This window comes from Amblyomma mixtum, chromosome 2 (genome assembly GCF_055824585.1).
Source record: "Amblyomma mixtum isolate Tamu chromosome 2, ASM5582458v1, whole genome shotgun sequence".
Taxonomy (NCBI): Eukaryota; Metazoa; Arthropoda; class Arachnida; order Ixodida; family Ixodidae; genus Amblyomma; species Amblyomma mixtum.
This window is the reverse complement of record NC_143013.1, coordinates 257,297,385-257,309,684: the sequence shown is the minus strand read 5'-3', so window position 1 is coordinate 257,309,684 and position 12,300 is coordinate 257,297,385. Positions and strand designations below refer to the sequence as shown.

Here is a 12,300-nt window from a genome sequence, read left to right as displayed (position 1 = left end):
CGTTGCTCGTCCTCGATGTCGTCCTACCGTACCCCACTCGGCGGAACTAGCTTAATTATAGGTCACAAGTTAGGTGTTGCAGTTAGCTAACTCTGAGCTTTTCATGGCAGTGAGGTTAATGCTACAGGGGCGGAGCTTCTATAACGGTGTTATTCCGCCAAATAGTTCGGCCGCTCGACGGTTCGCCTGGCCGCTTGACGCGTTGCTGTTTGCGTAGTACCATCACCTCCACTTCATCGCTGGTGCAGTTAGCGCCATCCATGGAAGCTTCTGTAAGTAGACGCGCCTAGCTCTACGTCGTATCATTGGCTTGTTGCAAGTTTTGATCTGACGCTATGTTCATGTACCGCTTAAGCCGAGTCGCATAAATCCAGCGTGAAAGCTAAGATATTAGCATGCAGCACATGGTTTCTATTACGATTAGGTTATTAGGTTATATCATTAACCGAATTTTGTACCTCAGCATATAGATAGCTTCGAATAATCTCCCCCAAAATCATTTGTGGCAGTCGCCTGCTGCTTTCGCCGATATGCGACGAAACGCTTGAATGTAAGTTATGGCTTCTTTTAATGCTTGGAAAGCAACTTGCTGGGTTAGTAGGTACATCACATATAGTTACCATATCGCTGCGCTTGAGGCTTACAAAACACACGGGAGAAGGAAAAGATGTAGTAAAGAGAAGACAGCACATGAGGAGGGTCAGCATATATTACAGTACAGCCAATCATGCGAACAATGGGTTATGAATCGTCGCACCGCTTGGGAATAAGTATAGAATAGGTTTCGAAATTTAGCAAAACTAGTGGGCTGTCTAGAATCAGCTAATCAGAAAAAAACAAATGAACTGGTTGCGAAGTGAACTCAAAAAAGAGCCAATAGTAACTGAGTCAGAAAACAAAAGTGAGCTAAAGCTTTCTTAATGAAAAATTTGGATGGCTTAGGCATGTTGAAATTTAACTGAAAGAAATTACAAGGAGAAGCGACGGCACAGGCTTCGTGCCGAGTGGGACGAGTTCGCCTGTGGGTGAGGTCTTGAGGCACATGATGTTTAATACGTCGAGGAAAGGAGAACCAGCAAGTTCAATTAGAAGAGTATTGGACACGATTGGGGACAGTTTTATTCAGTCCTTTCAGTTTGTGCGTTCTCTTCTTTGCTGTGATTCTGTCTTCGCCTTATATTGGTATCATAGATTCCAGGCTACATGTTACAGTCAGATAGCGCTTCCATATTTGCCTTGTGGTGGGTGCTTATTATCAAGCAGTCATGTGCCGCCGTACAGCTGCAGGTTTTTTTTTATGACACAGACTTGCCTTGGGCGCCAGCTACCCACTATTCCCCTCTATTAAGAACGCAGCAACTACAAATGACAGTGAGTGTTCACGGTCGTGGGGACGAACCCACTTGTCGGCTGTCAGCTTTCTTTGACTGAAAGCTTGATTGAAAGCTGCTCACAATCGCTTGGCCAACACACGAGCTGTCCACCGCTGCATAACAGTGAAAAAAAAAAGGCGAGTTAGCCCACAATAAGCCCATTGTAAAGACGTGCTTTATAGCTTCTTGGATCATGGTTATATGTCACGATGGTCTGATTAAAAGTAGCATGCTGTCCGCGTTGAGAGGAGAATAAGTGTAACGCCAGGAACGACGGAGAGTTCAGCCGGAAAGCGTGTCTTTGGCTTACTACTGTTTGCGGGGAGAAAAGAGAAGGGAGAACAGAAAGAGGGAGAGAGTGAAGATCAGAGGGGATGATGTCATAATTAAATACGTTGCGTGAGGTGTCCAAGACATGTCCGCGCACAGATGTATTGCTGACATGCCTTGCGAATGCACCAACGCTCTTGTCTAGCAAGTGATCGAAACGCACACACGTTCGTTTTGAAGATGTTTGCACATGCAGATGCATGCTATGTGTGTGCATAACATTTGCACCAGTACCAACAGTATCATGAGACACTGAATAGGGTTCATCAATTCGTTTCCTTAACGGTTCTGCCCACTGGAACGAACTTTCTGCGCCTATTTTTGTGGTTTCTTCACAGGCAGCCTTCAAATAGTTCCCACGCTTGCGATTGCGTTGAGATAAGCTTTTTATTCTGGGCTCCTCATATAGGACATTGCATAGTGACATGACCACCTTCAGTCGTCACTCTCTTCTCAATGTAATCTTCCCTTTCCGTAGTGTGGCGTACGAGACCAGACAAACATCAGGTGTCATTGCGGTTTCCTCGCTGCAAAGGCATTTACTGGGCCTTTGTCTATCTCCATCAAGGACCACTTAGTACTACTGCTACTACTAATGCCAGACAAGCTTCACTGCCTGACCTCTACGCCTTAACGGGCATTAAGCCTTTATTTCGCTCTTTACGCGCTTCCTATTCACGTCTATAAACCGTGACTTTGAATCGTAACCTGATAATATATTGTTGTCCTTGTCTTGTTTTCCTGAAACAATCGCAGGACGTGGTCGAGATGGGAGCCATCAGCGAAAAGCAGGCCAACGGCTCTGGCAGCCCGGCTCCCGTCGCTTCCGCTGGCAGCGACTGCCGGATCCAGCCGCGCTTCAGCTTCATGACCTCCGTGCTGGGCGGCGTGTCCACGGATTTCGTCATCGCGGTTAGCGTGTTTGGCATTGTGGTCGACACGCTGGTGCTGGGCTTCTACGCGCAGAGTCTCTGGACCGAGATCTCGACCGGCGTCTGGTGGGCGGTGCTCGTCCTCATCGTGCTCTTGCTGGTCCTACTGACTCTGTGCTTCCTCATAGCCATCCACGAGCAGGCGGTCACCGAACAGCGATACAAGGTGGGCCCCCCCACGCTCATCCGTTCTCGCAGTTCCTGCTACGGGTAGCTTCAATGTGAGAGGGAAAGCTGTTTGCTCACAAGGACGTATTTTTATACTATTTCTAGGGTTCAGTTGGGAAGTGTTACTCGGCAGGAGGAAAACTTTAGAAAAGAAATAAAACAAACTGTAGGGGGCACTTAAGCTCCGCCTTTAGGGCATAACGCGATAGCGTAATGGGTTGATTCCCATACATGCAGAAGGCCATTCTGTACTTTACATCCATAGATCCCTGGTATTTCTCCTACGCCTCCTGGGGCAGTGGTGCAGCGGTTAAGCGGTGCGCCACAGCCCTGCGACGGCAGGTGCTCCCAGCGGTGGATCTTGTGCGGCCCAGGTTGCTCTTCCCGAGCGACCAATCATTAATTTAGCTGCCACCGGCCACTGTGGGCAGTTTGCTCACTCTCCGTTGGGCAGGCTGTGAAGACGCCGCAAGGTCACGGAACCTAGGTGGCCCACCTATTTCATTAGTTGCTCCCTGGTGACCATCTGCCTCCTAGGTTGTTCTCTGGGGACCTCATTCCAGAGCCATGCTCGTAATTTTTCGCTCTCAACGCCGACACCGGATTTTCTGGTGAACAGGTCCCTTACCGCTATCGCGTTTAAGTCTTCTTACCACTGACGCCATTAGAGTGCGAAAACTAACGCGCCTGCCAGGTCCGGGTAGTTAGTTCAGGTAGGTTGTTTGCACCTAGAGCTCGAAGCGGTATGGCGGTAACTCATCGCGTGGGTGGTGTGGGTCAACGAAAATGACCAAAGTGTTGGGCAGAGGGCAGCAGGATGAGCGGCCCAGCTCTTGCAGGAATGCATGCATACAGGGTAGTAATTGCTTGGATGTTAGTAATTTGTTCTTTTTTATTTACTGCCGGTACCTGTTAACCGGTTCACAGTTTTAACCACGCTAATGTTTAGCATGGTGCTTCGTAGAAGAAACTTGAAACAAACGCAATCGTAAAATCTTAATACCAGTAACAGCGCAGAAGACAAAAATACATAGCATTGACCTCGAGCAGTGTTTGTTTTCTAAATACTGTGCGTCAGTTTCTTCTATCGCCTGTGAGAAAAATAGATTGAATTCAAGTCAAGTCAAGCATTCTTTATTTCAACATCGCAGAGATGCTAGCGGAGCAGCCAAAAAGCCTATTACAGGCTTGACGAGAGGCTGCGCTCCCGTACAAAAACTTGGTAACTTCGGCGCAAGAGTTAGCTATACAATGAAATATATTTTTAACAGAAACAACAGGGCGAAATTTCAGATTCCCAAATTCACTAACCAGCTATGCATGTAAGAGCTGAAGAAGATATTGTCGTATTGGGGTCGATCGCTTTTTGTGTGTTGTTATTGAAATATGTTCTAGATATCGGCGTAAGTTTGCGCGGGGTATTGGAAAGTAAGCTCAACTTCAAGTCACCGGTGTGTCTTTCCTTAGATGCGCTGCAATTTTTCTTCGTATTCACCAGAATTTGTTTCAAAAATCGTGTCAACTATGCGCTAGCAGACCGCTCTGAAAATTCCCGTTTCTTTCCTCCATGCAACGAGCGGGCTTCAGTGTTGCTTCCTTCTACTCTACTCCGCAGATGCCGTTCGTTCCTTTTCTGCCCATCCTGAGCATCGTGGTGAACACAATTCTTCTGACGACCCTGCACGGGTTGACCTGGCTTCGTCTACTCGTCTGGGTCGCAATAGGTGAGTTTAATAACTGATAATTTTTACGGTATAGTGCTCAAGCCTTCACGGTGGTAATTCTTTATGCGAAAATAATTGTTTCCAGTATATATGGTATGTGCCTAATACAGCGCGTTCTCAACCTTGAGGCTTAAGTACTCTAGCTGGTGAACAGAGGCCCGTGTCATCATCTTCCTCAGCCTGACTATGCCCACTGCAGGACAAAGGCCTCTCCCATGTCTCTCCAATTAACCCTCTCCTTTGCCAGCTGCAGCCACCGTATCCCCGCAAACTTCTTAATCTCATTCGCCCACCTACATTTCTGGCGCCCCCTGCGATGTCAGTGCAGCGTCATCTGAAAAAAGACTTACCGTGTCGAAATTTAGTAAAGCCTCTGAATTGAGTCAAACTGAGAACATGTTTAAAGCGTCATAAAGCAATGTCTCGAAGCATAACCCACAATTAGAATTGGGCCGTATTGCTCTTAAGCGTTCATCGTACTAAACAAGTTTCAGAGTGCGCGGTTTATATCGGTTGTGAACAAAAAAATGGCTGTGGCTTAGCTTGGTTAAGCCCTGTAATTGCGAAAGCAATATCCATAGCTACGCCATGGTTCAGCTGGTAGTGTAGCTGGTGGTGGTGCTAGTGGTTAGACTTGTGGTGATGCATCGGTTATACAATCCAATCTAATACAATGCATGCAATATAATCTAATCTAATGTAATCTAATCTAATCCAATCCAATCCGCACGCGGCGGGCGCACGAGTTAGGCAGCAGCCATCCGCGCGGCCTCGCCTCGCGACGGCACAAGTTGGAGCCCTGCTCTTGCAGCTGTGACGTCACACCGCTAGGCGCGCCGCTCAAGGTCAATGGTAGCTACCGCGGCCTCGACACGCGAGGAGCTGAAAGTGTAAGTAGTATTGCTTCGCAATAAAACAGTCAGCTGCAGCCCATGCATAAAAAGTCAGCTCCAGCCCATGCATAACGCGACGCACTGCTCAAGCACGCATACTATGGCACATGACTTCAGTCGGGAGTGCCCACAGAAGGGCCGTAACAATCCTGTGGTGTGACGAACTATGACGCACACAAAATGAAGCGTTGCGCGAACGCCGGCCCGAGCTCTTTTGAAAGCCTCCAACTCTGCTTAAGTGTTTGCCTTCGATTCCCCTCTGTGCAGGACTCACGGGCTACTTCATCTATGGAACTCAACACAGCAAGCTGAACAACAAGCCGCAGGAGCCGAGTCACAACCACGCCGTTGATGGCGGCCCCGCTACCAACGGGAAATCGCAGCCACAACCTTCTGGCAACAGCCACCTTTGAGGGAGGGCTCATTCGGCCCCCCTCCTACTCCGACGTGGCACGGTTTGAGGCTGGTGACGCTGCAGTGGATAGCGTGTCTACGATACGGCGCTCGTTGGCATCAAAACCAGTGAAAGCCAGCTTCGTACGTGCTTTCAAGTTGGACAGACGGGTGACGAACCACCTTGTTAAGTACGCGTGAGTGCATAGAGACGAGCAGGCAGTGAGGTGCCTGTGCTCGCGAGAGCAACGACAACCTCCACGTGCCTCAACCATACTGTGGCACCACTGTCATCTGTACATAGACTCTCTACACGCAGTTTTGTTCGAACAGCTCTGAACGGCGCATCTAGCATGTGTGTGCGAGGCAGGACGGAGGCATCCCGTGGATGGCGTTCGCCCTGGAACGGTTTCCGACACACCGCAACATATGTGGATGGAGTCCTCCGTTCCTCATTGCTAACGTGTGCTCGCGGAAGATCTCGTGTCATCGACGAAGGCAGCTGAACTTGCCACTGGAATGATCACCTTCACATTTTCACATAGTTTCTTCTTATTTTTTTGTGTTATCGTCCCGCTTCAACGCGTCATATGGGACGAGATGTGATGACCAAAGCAGAACGCTTTTTCAATTTCCTTTCTTTTTGTAATTTAGAGGATGTAGCCTTCTTTACTTCAGCCCAAGCGAATTGTACAACAATATTCACCCTACTTCTTGCTGTTTACAACTCATCTCGAGCCGAATGATCAAACTGTATTTGTCAAAGCAGCGTCGGTTTTGAATCACCCATCTTTAAGTCACGCTGTTTTTGCGACCGACCCAGTTGTCACTGTAGAGAAATGTCAAGGATTTGTTGATTTTAATGATTTTGAAACGTACGCTTTTACACTTAGGAAGTGCCATTTTTAGCTGAAAATCTTCCCTCTCCCAGACGCATTACTTCGGGGCAAGGAAAAAAAAGTGGGCAAATATGTCTTAAAGAATTGCGTATTTCATCGCTATAAATAAGTCACGTTTTTTTTCTGTACCTGAGTTCTGCTCTACAGTTTGTACATTGTATTTTTTTTTTGCTTTTTGGCTTCGTGTTCTCCGATCTATCTTCGCTTAGATATTTGCATGGCTTCCTTTTTTTTAATTAATATATCTCACCGCTGTTTTGGTGCGCTTTGTAAATAATTTGCAGACATAACTATTTATACGTCTTAGCTTTCTTACGGGAGCGTTTTCAACATGTTGTTCTTACATCTTTTTAACATAGGTGCGAAGTTTTTCGCACCATCTCTACACCGCTTAAACGAGTAAAACTTTTCGCCGACATTCTCAGGAACTTGTCGGTATCGACTAATAACCGTAATAGAACAAGGTTTTTAAGTGGGCATGCAGTTGCAAGCAAAAAATAATTTCAAGCGCTCGCAGGCAGTACTTTAGTGACATTACTTTTAACTTCTTAATACTTATTACTTGCCTTTAGGGGTATTTATACCGGCTCTAAACCTATAGATATGTACATAAATAAAGGTAGCATGTACCTATAGTTGTGCATCGAAGCGCCAGTGCACATATAAATACGTGTACCATATGTGTACATAGTAGCTTTGCTATGTAAGGTAGCTCTGAGAGCGAACCACACGTAAGGTTTGTCATTTTCGTTTGCCAGTATGTTTTTTTTTTCTAATGGTATAGCCAGCGTAATGCGCATTTTAGGGAAAGAAAATTTGAAAAATGAACAAGTTCGTTTACGTACAAGTCACATATTATTCTTTCTCTTCAAGAAACGCTGCCGGGTGCAGTTCCTGATTTTATAAAAAAAAAAAAAAAAAGAGGGGTGGTTGAAATGAAGTTATTGCCGTCTTTTCATGCATGTAAGCGACAGTTGTCACCTTCGCTTTCAAACTTTGTCAACCTCGAATGCTGTTTTTTTTTGGTAGACGGCAGTAGAGTAAACTACAGTGGTGCTAATGTTTTTTGTCAAGGTAATAAAAAAAGCTCCATAAACGGAGACTGTTGCCGAACTGTCTTTCAGTCTTCTCATTTCCACAAACCCGTTCGCCCCTGCATGCTACAAATGTATGCGGAAAAATGCCATGTCCTCACAGCAACCAAATCGAAGCAGACAAGTGAACTAAGCGGGCTCATCTGTACAACCAACACTCTGGATATATTGCTTAGACAACCATATGTACCTCGTATTTCGGTGTGTCGTCGTTACTACTATGCCCATGCGCTTATTTTGTCATGTATTGTTGGGCGACTCGGACATTTACTGGTACAAAATTGGTGTGAATTACCGAATTTTACCGGGTGTCATTAGCATGTTCACTGCGGCAGCGCTTTCGGAGCCCTAACTCACATACGTCGTGACTCACCGGTCATCACCTTCATCTGACTACGCCTACTGAAGGGTTTGTCCCTGTCCATTGCCAGTTGCGGCCACCGTATCCCCGCAAACTTCTTAGTGTCATCCGCCCAGCTAACTTTCTGTCGCCCTTGCTATGCTTGCCTTCTCTTGGAATCTACTCCGTTACCCTTAAGGACCAGCGGTTATCTTGCCTTCACATTACGTGCCCTGCCCAAGCCCATTTCTTCCTCTTGATTGTGACTAGGATGCCATTAACCTGCGTTTGTTCCCTCACCCACTCCGCTCGCTTCCGGTCTCTTAGCGTTACACCTATAATTTTTCCTTAACTTAAGTTGAACCCTCTTTGTTAGCCTCCACGTTTCTGCCTCATAGGTGAGCACCGGCAAGATACAGCTGTTTTATACTTTTCTCTTGAGGGATACTGGTAAACTGCCATTAATGGCCCACCGGTGCCCCACCATTAATTTTCATGGATGTGGCGTAACCTACCAGCCAGCCACTGGCGAAGCTAGCATCTTTGAGCCGCCGAGAGAGACCAGTACAGCGGTCTGGCAAGCGTGCTTTCCACGGGCTCTCTGAAAAATCTGAGCTGTGCCACGCCTTCATCCCGTGATTTCACTATTCTGGTCGTACAGCATGGATACGCAACTCGACCAAGTCGTGACCCACCACGCAGTGAACGTGTTAAGTAACAATAAAAGGCTAAGCACAAAATTCATAGGTGCGTACGACGATATACCCAGCTTGCGAAGATTGCTAAAGGCTAAGTCGGCGGAAATATTTTACTAAGCACACAAAAGCGAGAACAAGAAAATTGAAGCACGAACTGGAAACTAATACGTTGAACAGTAAAATGAAAGTGAAAGACCAGTACAGCCCAAATTTATTTTACATCGAAGGCAAAAAGGCTGTGCTTTGGGATTGTTAGTCAGTCGCATCTTTATTTTGTCTCGAGGGCCTAATATAAGTGTTTTTGTGTCATCGCGGGACTGGGTTTCGGACCCGCGGCGGCGCGACAGATCAGCTTCGCTGTCCACTGCACGAAAGCACTATGTTATCGCCGCACTTTTTTTCGGCATGGTATCATAGCACGCGCTTATATGCAGGAAAGAGCTATATATAGATTATTCGCGTAGTAATCAGCCGGTAGTCGAGCAAGTTCAATGGAAACGCAACACCGCCGCCGCGTTGGCTCAGCGGTTATGGTGCTCGGCTGCTGTCCCGAAAGAGGCGGGTTCAATCCCGGCCGCGGCGGCTAGAATTTCTTTGGAGGAGAAATTCTAGAGGCCCGTGTACTGTGCGATGTCAGTGCACGTTAAAGAACCCCAGGTGGTCGAAATTTCCGGAGCCCTCCACTACGGCGTCTCTGATAGCCTTAGTCGCTTTGGGACGTTAAACCCCATAAACTAAACCAAACCAAACGCAACACCACACAACTAACACACACATACACGTCTGAAGTTGTTCATACACGTGTGCTATCGCCGCACCCGACCACACTCGTGTTAAACTGCAACACACACTCGCGCTGTGCATTGCACATCGTCGTTTTCGTAAAATAATACTGCTGTCGAACTAATGACGTCGCCAGACGTGCAGACTATTTAACAAAGCAAAACCATGAGCTAACCAGGCTACACACATGCTTTTGCACTTCCACTCGGTTTAAGGTAAAACTAGGACTGCACGAATGGGACCGGACAAGTGAAAGAGGAACGAAAACGACAACACAGGCAATTGCGCCAGTGTTGTCGTTTTCGTTCCTCTTTCAGCTGTCCTGTCCAATTCGCGCAGTCCTACCTTTTATCTGGTTTGGTTTGGTTTATGGGTTTGGTTTGGTTTATGGGGTTTAACGTCCCAAAGCGACTAAGGCTATGAGAGACGCCGTAGTGGAGGGCTCCGGAAATTTCGACCGCCTGGGGTTCTTTAACGTGCACTGACATCGCACAGTACACGGGCCTCTAGAATTTCTCCTCCAAAGAAATTCTAGCCGCCGCGGCCGGGATCGAACCCGCGTCTTTTGGGTCAGCAGCCGAGCACCATAGCCGCTGAGCCACCGCGGCGGCTACCTTTTATCTGGAATGAACCAACTAGCCAGCGAGAACGTTCTACTCGGTTTAACCACGTTAAAACCCTACCTCTTTTTTAACTCTGTTCTGGAAGTACTGTAGACTGACAGTTTGCGAAAGGTTTCGATAGTTCTCAATAAGCGCGAATAACGCAGGCCTAAAAAATTGGCAGTGTCTTAGCTCGGCTATGCCAGGACATACGTACCGAAAGTGGAGGCGAGCGCAATGAATAGGCAAGCGGTGTGACGTCATACCAAACGGCAGCGGTGGCTCTGCGGCGAGGCGCGCGGTGGGACGTCATGCCAGATGGCGCGGCGCGCGCGCGGCGTTCGCCAGCTGCGGCGGTTGCTAAGCAACGGCTCAAGGCCGGTCTCAAGGTCTCTCAAGGTCGGTCCACAGCGAAATCGCAAATTAGTGGCCAATGTAGCTTTCGTTACAAAAGACAAAAACGGGAGACGAGGCTACACGAGGCAACACGACTGCGCGTGTCCTGCACGTCAAATCTCATAAGACGAGAAGGATTAGAGTTAGAGCCGGGAACTCCGGCGTACGGCATGGAAGTTGGGCTTGCTACCTGGCTGAACGCTGTCATGCCGCCCCCTCTTTAAGGTCAAAGGTGTGAGCATTATGACTGCCGACACATGAAAGGCGCTCGTCGTGGCGCTGAACCGTCTTTCACGAACAGGCCGATCGGGGAAGCATGCTCTGTGGCGTCGGAGTGGACATTGTATTTGACGCAGTCATAAAAAAAAAACTACACCGGGACCTATTCCAACATCGTGCTCATTATTTCAAGACTATTCGAAAACTTAAGAAGGGGCTGGATTCGTTTCCAATAATTTTGAACATGCGCTATATGAGGACATAAAATGATATATAAGGATATTCGATTCGCTATCCGAAAATTTTGAAAGTCGCACATCTTTTTTGAAGAAACCAGTTTGAAGAATTACAGAGCCGAGATCATAATAATGCAGTACACGAAAAAGGGGGGAAAGGAAGATAGCAACAATATTCTTCGTTTCAGTGTCACACCCTGCGCTAATGGGAGAATCCTATTCGATGCCATTCCTTACTCCTCGCGCCTTTGACGAGGGCAGTGGTGCCTTCGGCAAGCTTGAAATTATCGTGTGACCCACGAGTGAGGTAGCCCAAGGTTATGCGATAATGGAAAGGGATGCTAGGGATACTGGGGAGATCAGTATGCATAGATATATGCACAGTATGTACGGGTGTAGTGGGGAGGTATATATTTTCTAACAGTGTGTTCTCTCGGCAGGATAAGTAAATGGACTACGCAAAGGAATTAAAAATTTTGCCCCTTGAAACCTGATGCAGTAGTAACGGGTTACTCTGGCGTATACTGCCATGTGTGGTAGACCGCGCATGTTGAGCTCTTCGTTTTCTGACCGCCGTGCTAAGCTGACCTAGATGTAATAAAATTTGAACGTTACTTTCGTGGTTCACTTATTTTCTCGCCGGTAGTATATTTCTTCTCGCATTTTAAAGTATCCAAAGAGGCAGACTGCGGACGCCCAAATTAAACACATAACGAGTGCGTGGACCTGACAGGAGTCGTGATCACATCTAGGGAAGGGATAACAACAACCGCTGAGTGGAAACTTGTGAGGCAAAGTTGTTAAGAGATGACCGAAAAAAAGTTTAGGCGGCACTTTGGCTCTCTAAGGTGCTGCAAGGCGAAAGCCTTTCCTGGTGCATTGACTGAGACACTGTTTGTGCTGCACTAGTGGTTTATCTGACTACACATTACAACTAAACACTTTTACTGCCGACTTTGACTGCTTCTTTAGCACGACTGTCTCTCTCTGCTTCGATGAGTTCGGTTGTATCCATGGCTCTGTTCGCAGTAATGAGGTATGTAAAGTGGTCGGTCACCCACGGACGCCTTACGTCCCCTGTCGGAGCGAACGACAACTATTTTATTAGCTGTCGCGTGCTCTAAAAGGGGGCGTCAGGCATCCGCGGGTGACCTCATTACTTCGAATCCGCGAACTCTGACGTCATAACCATTTCGACCAACCGAAAAGCGTGACACCTC

The 12,300-nt window shown here is 47.4% G+C and overlaps 1 protein-coding gene across 3 annotated transcripts in view; it reads left to right on the top strand.

Annotated features, from left to right (window-relative positions):
* The window catches only part of LOC149363648 (cationic amino acid transporter 4-like), a 100,659-nt gene extending 92,829 nt beyond the window's left edge, over positions 1-7,830 (top strand). For all 3 annotated transcript variants that reach the window (XM_089573621.1, XM_089573623.1, XM_089573622.1), the window contains exons 4-6: positions 2,460-2,801; positions 4,419-4,527; positions 5,688-7,830. In XM_089573621.1, the coding sequence (XP_089429747.1) occupies positions 2,460-2,801; positions 4,419-4,527; positions 5,688-5,833 (597 nt within the window). In that variant the 3' untranslated portion in view covers positions 5,834-7,830. The remainder of the gene's footprint in view (positions 1-2,459; positions 2,802-4,418; positions 4,528-5,687) is intronic.
* The last annotated feature ends 4,470 nt before the right edge of the window (positions 7,831-12,300 follow it).